General features: G+C 39.6%; 1 protein-coding gene across 4 annotated transcripts in view; it reads left to right on the top strand.

Moving 5' to 3' along the window:
• The window catches only part of RAB30 (RAB30, member RAS oncogene family), a 125,768-nt gene that overhangs the window by 71,199 nt on the left and 41,680 nt on the right, over nt 1–12,889 (top strand). For 2 of the 4 annotated variants that reach the window (XM_043996150.1, XM_043996148.1), the window contains exon 2: nt 463–503. The exons of 1 other annotated variant lie outside the window; for it this stretch is intronic. Coding sequence is in view for 1 of the 3 variants with exons in the window: in XM_043996147.1 (XP_043852082.1) it covers nt 7,662–7,764 (103 nt within the window). In the remaining 2 variants the exon portion in view is untranslated. Of the gene's footprint in view, nt 1–462; nt 504–7,653; nt 7,765–12,889 lie in introns of those variants that run through there. One more of the 4 variants, XM_043996147.1, reaches the window with a different exon arrangement.

The following is a 12,889-nucleotide window of genomic DNA, read 5'->3' as shown; positions in this document are numbered from 1 at the left end:
GTATCCTTGGTGCTTAGCACGGTGTCTGACACATAGTGGCTACTTAATAAATGTTTATTATCTGGCTAACTGATCACTGCTTTGAAGCCTTTCTAAGTGTCCATAAAACTTTCCTCAATCATCTATCTTAGACTTTCGTCAGGAACAAAAGTCAAGATTGCTGCTCAATAGTTTCTTCTCTTCCCCCTCCCCAATTGGCCCATTTATCCCTTTCTGATATTATGGCACCCCTCTTGTTCTCTAAGACCTTTTAAAGACCACTTACAGCAGCTCAGCAATCTCTTCGGCCAGTTCTTTCAATATTCCAGGTTGTGGTGCAACCTGTCCTGGTGATTTGAATTGACTGAAAGCAGCTAAAAGTTATCTTACCTCTGCTTATCTTGTTCTCCACTTATACTGCCTGAGTTTTCATTCTTTGGTAACTTTTTGTTTTGTTTTGTTTTTCTGTTACATGCTTCCCAGTACTGAGATAATTTTTCCTTGGAAGAGAAGACAGAAACAAAGTAAGGATTAAATCATCTGCCTTCATGCTATCATCTTCTCTTTCATTATTTAATGGTTACGTGGCTGTGTTTCTGTATTCTACAGATAACTTTTTTTGGGGGGGGGCAGGGCAATAAAGGTTAAGTGACTTGGTCAGGGTCACATAGCTAGTGTCAAGTGTCTGAGGCTGGATTTGAACTCAGGTCCTCCTGAATCCAGGGCCAGTGGTTTATCCACTGCACCACCTAGCTGCCCCCTACATATAACTTTTAAAAGTCTAAATCCGATGATGTATCTTTTGTCTTTTGTGCATGATTTGATCTCATTTGTGGGGCCCCCCTTTTTCTTTGCTTACATAATTTCTGCTTGTGTCTTACAATTTTCATTCTTAAAAGCTCCTTATCTAAGTTTGATTTCCTGTTTCAAAATATTAAGTCATTGAATCCTAACTTTTCTGCAAACAAATTAAAAATTTATTACGGTACAAATATACAATCATACATCACAATCCTTTGAAATCTGTCAGTCCAAATATAGAGTTCACTGCTGACACTTCTCACAGATACCTGTTTATTTTATTCATATTCCACTAGTCTTGTAAACTTAAATCCTTTAGCTTTGGCAATAATGCATTTTAGCACATCATACCCAACCACTCATATTCTTACAGCTGCCTTTCCTTGAAAAACTAAAATATCAATTGATCATGTCACAGAAAAATTATTAATATTGTACTCTGCATTTAGCCATGTCTTCCAGGAATAATTTTTTTTAAACATTTTGTCATTATTCTGAATCCAAGCATTTTGTAGCTGGCTTCCCTGGCTTTCTCTAAGTCTTAGCTAACATCCTGACCTTCTGCCAGAAGCTTTAATTTAAGTGCTTTCCCTCAGTGATTACCTCCAATTTTTCTTGTATGTATCTTTCTTGCACATAGTTGTTTACATGTTATTACCCTGATTAAATTGTAAATCCCTTGAGGGCAGGCTTTTGCCTTTCTTTGTATCTTCAGCCCTTAGCACCAAGCCTAGAAGGTAGGAAAGTATTTAATAATTAATCATTCTATCCACATTTATCAAATACCCACTTTATGTCAGGCACAGTGCTAAGCACTGGGGATACAAAAGAGGCAAAAGATAGTCCCTGAAGTCATGGATTACACAATCTAATGGGGGAGACAACATGCAAGCAACCATATTACAAAGCAAGCTATATATAGGATAAAAAGGAAATAATTAACAGAGAGGGGAAGCACTAGAATTAAATTGGAAAAGCCTTCCTGTAAAAAATGGGATTTTCATTGGGACTTAAAGGAAGCCAGGGAAATTAGTAGGCAGAATTGAGGAGGGAGAGCATTCCAGGTATGGGGGATGACCAGAGAAAATGCCCTGAAGCACAGGACATTAAAGAGTGGGTAGTGGTGGCTCAGTGGATAGAGCACTGGTCTTGAAGTTGAGAGGACTTGAGTTAAAATCTTATCTCAAGGGGGTAGCTAGATGGTGCAGTGGATAAAGCACCAGCTCTGGATTCAGGAGGACCTGAGTTCAAATCCAGCCTCAGATATTTGACACTTATTAGTTGTGATGCTGGGCAAGTCACTTAACCTCCATTGCCCTGCAAAAACAAAAACAAACCAAAATCTTACCTCAGATCCTTAACTAGCTTTGTGACCCAGGGCAAGTCATTTAACCCCAGTTGCCTTAAACATCTGGGGCCATCTCCAATTGTCCTGGTCTATATCTTGCTCTGGATGAGAGAGTGAGGTTGGTGACCTTGCATTGCCCCCCCTCACTTAAATCCAATTCAGTGCAAGTCATGACATCACCCCATTATGGTCCTCTTCTAGAATGAAGAATAAACAACAACAATAACAATGTGTCACATGTGCATGTGTGCGCGCGCACACGCATGCATGCACACACACACACACACACACACACACACACACACACACTCCCAAAAGTCTCAGTGCCATTTTAAGCTTTATTAAAATAATACTAAGACTTTTGGGATACCATATATTTTATACTGTCGAATGTAACTTTTTAAATTGTTATTTGTTCCAGGCTGAATTCTTCAAGGTCATATAGTCTTCTGGCTTTTTATTAAAAACCTAAAAATGAAAGGACGTCCACATGCTATGCAAACTGCATTAGCTTGTCCTACTACATTGTTGGGTATCAAAAGTACTCTCTCCTTTCCAAAGTAGGGATACTGTATCTAAAATTACTTGTTCCATCATATCTCTTTCTATTCCAGTTTGGCCTTGAGATCACTGTTTCTTTTATACATAGGCAAGTTAGATAACGTTCCACAAAATCATTATAAATAGCTTTGATGTCTTCAAGGACCATCCAACTTCAGCGTGAAAGGGAGTGAGAACAACTTTGGGGACATCCAGGAGATTGTGTTCCGCTAAGTTTGGGTCTGGGAGTTACAGTCTGAACATAGATTGTTTTTCTTGTCCTGTTTTAATTCTGCTTTAAATTCTGAGTAAGATTGGGTTTCAGAATTGTCAATCCAGGCGAAATGCCTTCGTACTAGTACCTAAGGGTATAAAATATCCACGTCACCCAGGTGGGAGCCATGCCTTTCAAAGGAGGAAAACAAGGGATCATTAGAAAACCTGCTTCCTTCATAAGGCTCCCTCTCCATTTCTTCCCAGTGCTGCTCTGTAGCCATATGAAGGAATTCAGTTTTCGTTATGTGCCCCAGGGAAGCATTATTATCATTTCTGTATGTCTCCTTCTGGGGGAAGCTTGGTGGCTCAGTGGATAGAGTGCCAGGCCTGGAGTTACAAAATCTCTACTTCTTGAGTTCAAATCTGGCCTCAGACCCTTACTAGCTGTGTGACCCTGGGTGAGTCACTTTACCCTATTTGCCTCAGTTTGCTCATCTGTAAAATGAGCTGGAAAAAGGAAATGGCAAACCACTCCAGTGTCTTCATCAAGAAAACCCCAAATGGGGTCATGAAGAGTCTGACCCAACTGAGAGAATTCCAACTGTGAGAATTCCAGTAAATAGCCCATTAAGAGCATGACCAAGGGTGCCCATCATGAACTCTAGGAAATGAGGGACAGCTAGGTAGTGGAGTGGATAAAGCACTGGCCCTGGATTCAGGAGGACTTGAGTTCAAATCTGGTGTCAGACACTTGACACTTACTAGTTGTGTGACCCTGAGCAAGTCACTTAACCCTTATTGCCCTGCCCCCCCCCCAAAAAAAAGAATGAACTCTATGAAATGGCAGGAAGTTGGGGACAAGTGACCTCTTTGTCTTTGGTGTTTATAACCTGACAGACTTAAGGTTAGTCAATCCTGTAGAAACATGGAATGCCAGAGCTGAGAGTGACCCCAACCATCTTCTGATCCAGGGGTTCTTAACTTTTTTTATGTCGTGGTCCCCTTTGGCAGTCTGGCTAAACCTATGGACCTTTTCTCAGAGTCATGTTTTTAAATGCATAAAATAAAACACATAGGATTAGCTTGAAAAGGAAACCAATTATACTGAAATATAATTAGAATAATAATAACACTAGCTAGAATTTATATAATGGTATAAATTATGCGTTTTCCAAGTATTATCTTGTTTCATCCTTATAAAGCCCCTGGGAGAGGGATGCTATTATTATTTCCATTTTGCAGGTGAGGAAACTGAGGCAGGCCAAAGTTAAGCGACTTGCATGGGGACACACAGCTAGTACATGTCTGAGGCCAGATTTGAACTAAGGACTTCCTAAGTCAAGGTCCAGCACTCTAATCCACTGCACCACTTTCCTTCCCCCCTCCCCGGCAATATTAAGAAAACAACCACCACCAAGTTTTTGGACCCCAGGTTAAAAGCCCCTGCTCCAGTTTAGTCAAACTGTACTATTTGACAGATGGGGAAACAGAGGCTTATAGAGGTAAATTGATTTCCTTAAGATCAACAGCTATTAAATGTCAGGGTCAAGACATTGGGTCTCTTCCCTGCTTATCTGGTACTAGTTCTACTTCAAGTGGCAGTTGTCATGGGGTCACTTTATAAAGGCTCAAATTAAATTGTGCTTTAAGGTTTGCAGAGTGCTTTCTTCACATCAACACCAGGAGGTAGCAGCATGGATATTATTATCCCCATTTTACAGATGAGGAAACTGAGTCTCAAGAAGGGGAAGTGACCTAGAACCATACAGCTAGTAAGTTTGGGAGCCAGAATGTAAACCCAGGTTTCTCCTGACAAAGTCCAGGGACCTTTCTACAGGGCCATGGGGCAGTGATGACACATAGCTCAGAGCCTTTCTCCTTAATTAGCATGGAATGGGTGTGGATGGCTATATCCTTATGTTGGCCTTATTAGCAGTTCTCTTTAGTACTCTTTGCTGCCACCTTGCTCTCAGAACTGGACTTTGGCTCCTTTTCTTAAATTAGAACACCCGAAAAGTGGGACAAGGGTCAACATTCTTTTTCTCCTCTTAGCTGGCCTGAAATTGCAATGGCCAATGGTACTCTATGAAGGGAGGCAGTCAGTCACTGTAGGAAATGTTCAGAGGAGTGATTCAAGGATGTTTAGGAAATTCTCAGAAGGGGAGAGACTGGAAAAGCTTTTGTGTTTTTCTGTGACCAGATTCCACATGTGAAATTATGGACTTGTGAGAAAGATAAGAACCAGCCATGATTTAAAAAAAAATAATCTGCCTTAGGGGACAGCTACGTGGCACAGTAGATAAAGCACCGGTCCTGGATTCAGGAGGACCTGAGTTCAAATTCGGCCTGAGACACTTGACACTTACTAGCTGTGTGACCCTGGGCAACTCACTTAACCCTCATTGCCCCACAAAAAAAAAAAAAAAAAAGAAAAAGAAAAAAAAATCTGCCTTTGGATTCCTTGGAACATAAGGCATTTTAAATATGATTAATGGAGTTTAGATTTACATGCCCCCTTTTGCCACTTTCCCAAAGTCCTCCTCTTGTGGCATAAAAGTCATGGGTTCTTTATGTAAGCAGAATGGCATAGGGCCTATCAAGTTGGAAAGGCTTCATGTATAGGTGTTTTGTGATGCAGTCTATGTTTGTCATCTGTGGATTGATATTGTTGAATAAGGAGAAGCTCATCACTAGGATTTTAGCTATTAGGAAAAATATATATGTATACATACACACGCACACATATTACATGCATACAATACAACACATGTACACACAAACATGTACATACACATGCAATAAAACACACATGTGTACATGAATAGGTGTGTGCCTGTTTGCATGCATGTGCACAGACATGAGAATTTACATGTCTACATCTATAAAACACACATGCATACACATGAATTTATACACGTTTTTCATGAAGACAATCTGCAATGGCAAACCTTCTTAGTCTGGGCTTCACAGATAGATATTAGTGGATCTATGAACTTGGATGGGAATAAAAATACATCTCTATTTCAATATACTTGACTTCCTTTTTATACTCATATATTTTATGTACTTAAAAACATCATTCTGCAAAGGGGACACAGGCTTAAGAAGTCCATAAGTTTCTCTAGAAAGCCAAAGGGTGGCTATGACATAAAATGTGTTAAGAACACATGTCGTTTGGTTGTTGCCCTTTGTACAGGACCAAAGTGTCATTACTTAGCTTTTTTTTTTTTGAAGCAATCCGGGTTAAGTGACTTGTCACAATCACACAGCTAATAAGTGTCTGAGGCCCCATTTGAACTCGGATCCTCCAGGGCCGGTGCTCTATGCATTGTGTCACCTAGCCTGCCCCATGATATCACTTTCGAATGCCAAACATACCTTTGTCTAAAAGAACTTCTTCCTGTAATATAGCATGGAGGGACTGCATCGTTAAAGGAAGTATCCAGAATGATCAAGTTAAAAATCTGTCAAAGTTAAAACCCTTTTTACAAAAACAAAATATTCCTCATATAACACATAATTTGATGATAAGCTTAGCAATCAATTTTTTAGCTAATCTAAACCCAGTAGCTAAGTGGTGCAGTGGATATAGGGCCTGGCCTAGAGTGAGGAAGACTCATCTTCTAGAGTTCAAATTTGGCCTCAAGCATTTACTAGCATTTGATTGTAGGCAGTCACTTTGCCCTGTTTGCCTCAGTTTCTTCATCTGTAAAATGAACTGGGGAAGGAAATGGTAAACCACTCCAGTATCTTTGCCAAGAAAACCCCAAATGGGGTCATGAAGAGTTGTACATGACTGAAAAGACTGAACAAATTAACCTAACAGTTATTTATTAACTTTACCATGCATAAAGGTTAGACAAAGACAGGAAGATAAAATTATACCAAGAACAATGTATACACACCTTGACTGACTATAAAATCTAAAGCTAAAGGTCCCAAGATGGGACCAGGTACCCCATCTTGAATTTGGCTATACAGCCATCAGTGGTAGATTCTGGTACAAAATTTGATCCTATTCTTCAGAGAAACTTTTCAATTAAGGTTGAAAAAATGTTCTATACCATTTCATTTTCATGGAACTGAAGTGCTTTAATTTTGCATCGTACCATCTATTTTTCAATGATACATGGTTTCCTAGTTTCCTTTAGTTTCTCAGCAGCCAGGGGAAAAAAAGTTTGAAATTGTATCCAGGGGCAGCTAGATGGTACAGTGGATAGAGCACCGGCCCTGGAGTCAGGAGCACCTGAGTTCAAATCCAGCCTCAGACACTTAACACTTACTAGCTGTGTGACCCTGGGCAAGTCACTTAACCCCAATTGCCTCACTAAAAAAAAAAAAAAAAAAAGAAATTGTATCCAGAATATTCAGTACAATTTTGGTGTCTTTTGCAGATTGAAGCTGGATATAAGGGTTCCAAAATACAATTTTGGGCCACGCACATAATCTGTTTAATTGTTCCCTAACTTGTGTGGTTTGTGATGCCCTTACTAACTTCTTTCTCTGACTTGAAGTCACTTTCTGACAGAATTCCAACCAATTCTGGCTCCTTCAGGAGAGGACAAGAAAAATAAGAAAAATTTGCTGTGTACCTGCTTGGTGCCCTGAGACATGTGAAAGTAGGATGAAGCATGACCTCTGCACTCATGGAACTAAATATTTTGTTGGGAAGATAGGCATGACACACCTCCAAGTTAAACAACAGAGCAAGATATTAGACAATCAGGTGCTGAGTTGTATAGCTCAGTCTCTTGAGTGCTATTCAGGGAAGTCAGAGATGAATGTGAACTCGAATAGTCAGGGAAGCCTTAGGGACAGTGGGCTGGAGCTTCCAAGAATGGGTATGTTTGAATGGCAAGAACAAGAGGACGATATTCCAGGTAGGGCTCAACAGGGTGAGGAAATTAGAAGGGGCAGGGGTCTCCTTGCCAATTCTTATGGGAGTAGGCATGAGCAAAGAAATGACAAAAGAGATGTCTGCTTGCGCTCCAGTAGGCCCACAGCTGTTTGCCTTCCTTGATCATTGGTAGCGAGCTGAAAGCTTAGTAGCCTTGCTCCCCTCCCCCCTCAGCCCCTTTCTTAAAGATGAATATTTCATTGAAAATATACATATATATATTTCATTTCATTATATTTTCCCCAATTACATGTAAAATTTTAAAACATTCATCTTTTTTAAACATTTGAGTTCCAAATTCTCTTTCTCCTTCCTGCCCCTCCCCTCACCCTGAGAAGGCAAGCAATGTGATATTTATTATACATGTGAAGTCATGCAAAACATATATCCATGTTGGCCATGCTGCAAAAGAAAACAGACAAAAAACAGCCAAGAAAAATAAAGTATGAAAAGTACGCTTCGATCTGTGCTCAAGAGTTCAGTTCTCTCTCCAAAGGTGGAAAGCATTTTTCATCACTGGTCCTTTGGAATTCTCTTGGATCATTGTATTGAATAGAGTAGCTAAGGAAGACTAGTACCTTAGAGGTGTTTGTTTTTAAGCTATCTGCTACTATTATAGTCACTGAGCATTTACTTAAAAAACAAAAACAAAACTACTAGTGTTTTATGGAAGTTGAAGAAACATTTTTTAAGCCCTACTATGTGCAAAGCACTGTGCTAGGTACTAGGAAGGTTCCTGCCCTCATAGAACTTGCAGTCTAGTTGGGAATCAGACATAAACTTTACTAAGCTGCAATATAAAGTACACTAGATCCCTCAAGACCCAACTTTTAATTCTAGTCCTTGGTCTCCGTTAATTATTTCCTATTTATCTTGTACATAGCTTTGCCCTGTATATATTTACATGTGGTCTCCCTTTTTAGACAGTAAGATTCTTGAGGGCAGGGACTGTCTTTTATCTTTTTTTTTTGTATTCTCCCTCTGCCACTCCCCACTCTCCCCACTCTTCCCCCTCTCCCCTCCCCGCCCCCCAGCACAGCACATAATAAGCAATACCTCCCCTCCCTATCCTTCTCCCTTTAATTGATTAAATTAAAGGAGTACCTGAGTTAAAATCTGGCCTCAGACACTTAACACTAGCTGTGTGACCCTGGGCAAGTCACTTAACCCCAATTGCCTCACTTAAAAAAAAATTAAAGTTATCTCCCATCTATGCAAAGTCCTTTTTACTTTAGAGTTATTTGTGGTCTCTATCCCTCTAATTAAATCATCTCCCAAAAGGTAGTTAACTGATGGCAATTGAGTCACATCACCCCATTTAGAATCCTTATTGATGTCAATCCCTATCTTTACAAAAGATCTGGGACATTTCTCTCTCTCCTCCTCTTCCTCTCTGTCCTTTAGTTAAAATTGAAACTTCCTCAGTTTGGCTTTGCCATCCTGAAGATGCTTCCCTGAAAGATGCTGTTCGTCCATGCTCTCGTTCATTTCATGGTCTCTTCTCTCCATTAAAACAATTGTACTTTGTATTGTATTTATAGGGTCATAGACGCATGGATTTAGAACTGGAAGGGACCATAGAGCCCATCTATTCAAACCCTCCTCTTCATCTTCTTAGACAAGGAGCCACAGTTTCGTAGTTATGGGATTTCCCTCTGCTCTTATTAGATTGTCTTTGTGAGTTCCTGAGGCTCCCAGTATATCTCATCTATTGTCCAACCCTGTGTTGATAGACCTTTTTGAAATTAGCTTGGTTGTTTTCTTATCACGGATACAAAGTCTGTCACGCTGTTTTTTTTTGTTTGTTTATTTGTTTTTATCCAGGGCAATGAGGGTTAAGTGACTTGCCCAGGGTCACACAGCTAGTAAGTGTCAAGTGTCTGAGGTTGGATTTGAACTTAGGTCCTCCTGAATCCAGGGCTGATGCTTTATCCACTGCGCCACCTAGCTGCCCCTGTCACACTGTTATTCAAAACCTTTTCAATTTGAGAGTGGCAGCAAGGCATAGAGAAGAGGTCAGTAGAGTCTGGAAGACCTAGGTTTGAACTTGGCCTTTGATGCTTGCTAGTGATGGAACCATGCATGGGCAAGTAACTTCACTGCTCCGTGCCTCAGTCTCTTCATCTGGAGAATGAGTAGAATAGTTATAGTTCTTATCTCATAGGATTATTGTGCGGTTGAGTTATGAAGTACTTTGCAAACCATAACAAGTTGCATAAATGTCAGTTATCAAATTCATTATCATCATCTTTATGGTCCTCAAGTCTGGTTACTAATTGCCATGAAAAAACCCACAAAGCTTTCTTTCATTTTCCCCACGGAGATTTTGTGTGAAATAGTATAGGATTTGTACTATGTAAGCTAACCTCAAGGATAAAAATTTAAATCCTTCCAATTTTGTTATTTCTTTTAAACTCATATTGCAAATACATATATTTATCAATACAAAGAGTTTGCAGTATTGTTTGGAAGAAAGATGGAACAAACTTACTAGAAATTGACAAAGTGTTCAAAACTGAACTCATCACCTTTGCTTGAGAACTTGTTAATCCTCTGATTTCATTCATACTACCTACTTCCCAGTCACTCAGGTTCAGAACTGGGAGTCGACTATCTTGAGCATTTCCCAACTCACCACAACCCCTCACCTCACATTCAATCAGAAATGAATTCATGTTTCTGCCTCTTCAGTATCTCTCACATCCACTTTGAGTCCTCATTATCTATTTAGATAGTAGTAGTAACTTAGTAGGCCTTCTTGTCTCCCATCCTTCCCTCTCCTTACTGAAATCCATTGTTCATGTAGGTGCTAGCCTAATTCTTCTTTCTCTGCAGGTCTAATCTGCTCAGATGCCTTCACTAATTTCCCATTGCCTACCAAATAAAATCCAAAGTCCTCTGCCTGACAGTCTAGAGCAGGGCTTCTTAAACTTTTTCTACTCTTGACCCCTTTTCACGGGAGAAATTTTTACTTAGCCCTGGGTATATAAGTATATAAAACAGGTATACGTAACTTTGCCAAATTTTTTGCAATCCATACATTCAGTTTAAGAAGTTAGAATCTAGAGGTATACTTCCCTTCCAGCATTATTTCACATTACTACTTATCAACATATTCTGTTTCTCCCAAATTTCACATTCTCTTTCTTCCATTAAGGCTTATCATATTTTAATTAGTTAGCTTTTTTTTTTTGTTTGTCTGTTGTTTTTTTTAGTGAGGCAATTGGGGTCAAGTGACTTGCCCAGGGTCACACAGCTAGTAATTGTTAAGTGTCTGAAGCCGGATTTGAACCCAGATACTCCTGACTCCAGGGCCGGTACTCTATCCACTGCGCCACCTAGCTGTCCCTAATTAGTTAGCTTTTTGTTTACATAGTTTAACCCTGCTATTAGACTGTAAGTTCCCCAATAGCAGTAATTGGGTCTTATTCATCTTTGTATTTTCCTTAGTATATTAGGCATAGTATCAACCAATAAGCATTTATTAAGTGCCTACCATGTGCCAGATTCTGAGTTAGGCCCTGGGGATACACAGATAAAAAAGGAACTGTTCTTGCCCTCAGCAAGGAACTTAAATTGGGGTGGAGGTGGGGACTGAGAAGTAAATGCAAAACAATTTTCTGGAGTTCAGCTTTAGCAATTGCGGGGATGCTGAAAGACCTTGTGTAGTAGGTGGCATCTAAATTGAGCTTTGAAGGAAAGGAGGTATTCTCCGAGGCAGAGATGAAGAGGGAATGGTTTTCAGGAAAACAATCTGGACAAAGGTATGAAGATAGAACATGGAATGTATTGAAACAGGCCAACTTGGTTATAATGGAAGGTGCATAAAGGGGAATATAAAGTGTGATCAGCCCAGAAATAGCAGTCAGAGCCAGAATGAATCTGCCAAAGAGTTTGTATTTGATTTTAGAAGCAATGGGCAAACACTGGAACTTTTTAAGAAGAATGATGGTTAGCCCCATGCTTTAGGAATATCAATCTGGCAGCTATATAGAGAGTAGATCCAAGAGGGAAGAGATAGGAGGCAGAAAGACCAATTAGGGTTGATACTTTAAGACATGTGTGTTAAATGAATGGATGCAAATTACATACCCATAATTTAAAATCTTAGATAACCCCCTATTTATGAATATTACATTTAAGGATGAATTTTATATATTATATATATTCATTTTACTACAGTATATATTATGTTTATTTATACACACAAATATGCATGTGCATGTATGTAAAAATATGCACACACATCTGCACATGTATATATGTATGTGATGCAATACATATACAATATATAATATCATACACACATGCATGCATACTGGCTTGGGAAAATACCAGTTCAGGGCCTCCAACTCTCTCTCTCTCTCTCTCTCTCTCTCTCTCTCTCTCTCTCTCTCTCTTTTTGGTGGGGCAGTGAGGGTTAAGTGACTTGCCCAGGGTCACACAGCTAGTAAGTGTCAAGTGTCTGAGGCTGGATTTGAACTCAGGTCCTTCTGAATCCAGGGCCAGTGCTTTATCTACTGCACCACCTAGCTGCCCCCCCTCCAACTCTCTATGTTGGCAACTCCCCTTTGTTCTTCAGTTCAGACAACCAGGGTTATGAGTGACCTTGAGCAGGGCTTTCTCATCATAAGGATAAAAAGTCTCAGATACTGATAATGGAGTCAGTGTTGGTGTAATAATAGTAGAAATAATAATAATACCAACTAACATTCATATTTATCACAATTTCTGGCACATAGTAGATACTCAGTAAATGTTGATCGCTTGATAAATTGATAATACTTTAAGGCTTGTAGAGTGATTTCCATTATTTGATTCTGTGATGTTTAAAATCTATATTGTGGTTGCCTTAAATTAGAAGCTTCAGTACCAGTCTTTGGGCATTAAACATTTATTAAAGCATACCAGTATTCACATGGAGTTCAGAAAATTAAGAAAAGACCTATCTAGCCTAGAGTTCCAGCCTGGTCGGGTTCTTCCTCAAGTCCTCCGCCACGAGCCTGCTTTTGGCATTGTAATATCTTGGTCTACTGCGAAGATAGATATTTAATTGTTTGGACCACTTTCTTCATGGAGTTGGGAGGAATGTTTTATTTTTAAAAAGC

Source organism: Dromiciops gliroides, chromosome 3 (genome assembly GCF_019393635.1).
Source record: "Dromiciops gliroides isolate mDroGli1 chromosome 3, mDroGli1.pri, whole genome shotgun sequence".
NCBI lineage: Eukaryota > Metazoa > Chordata > Mammalia > Microbiotheria > Microbiotheriidae > Dromiciops > Dromiciops gliroides.
This window is presented reverse-complemented; position numbering and strand designations above follow the sequence as displayed.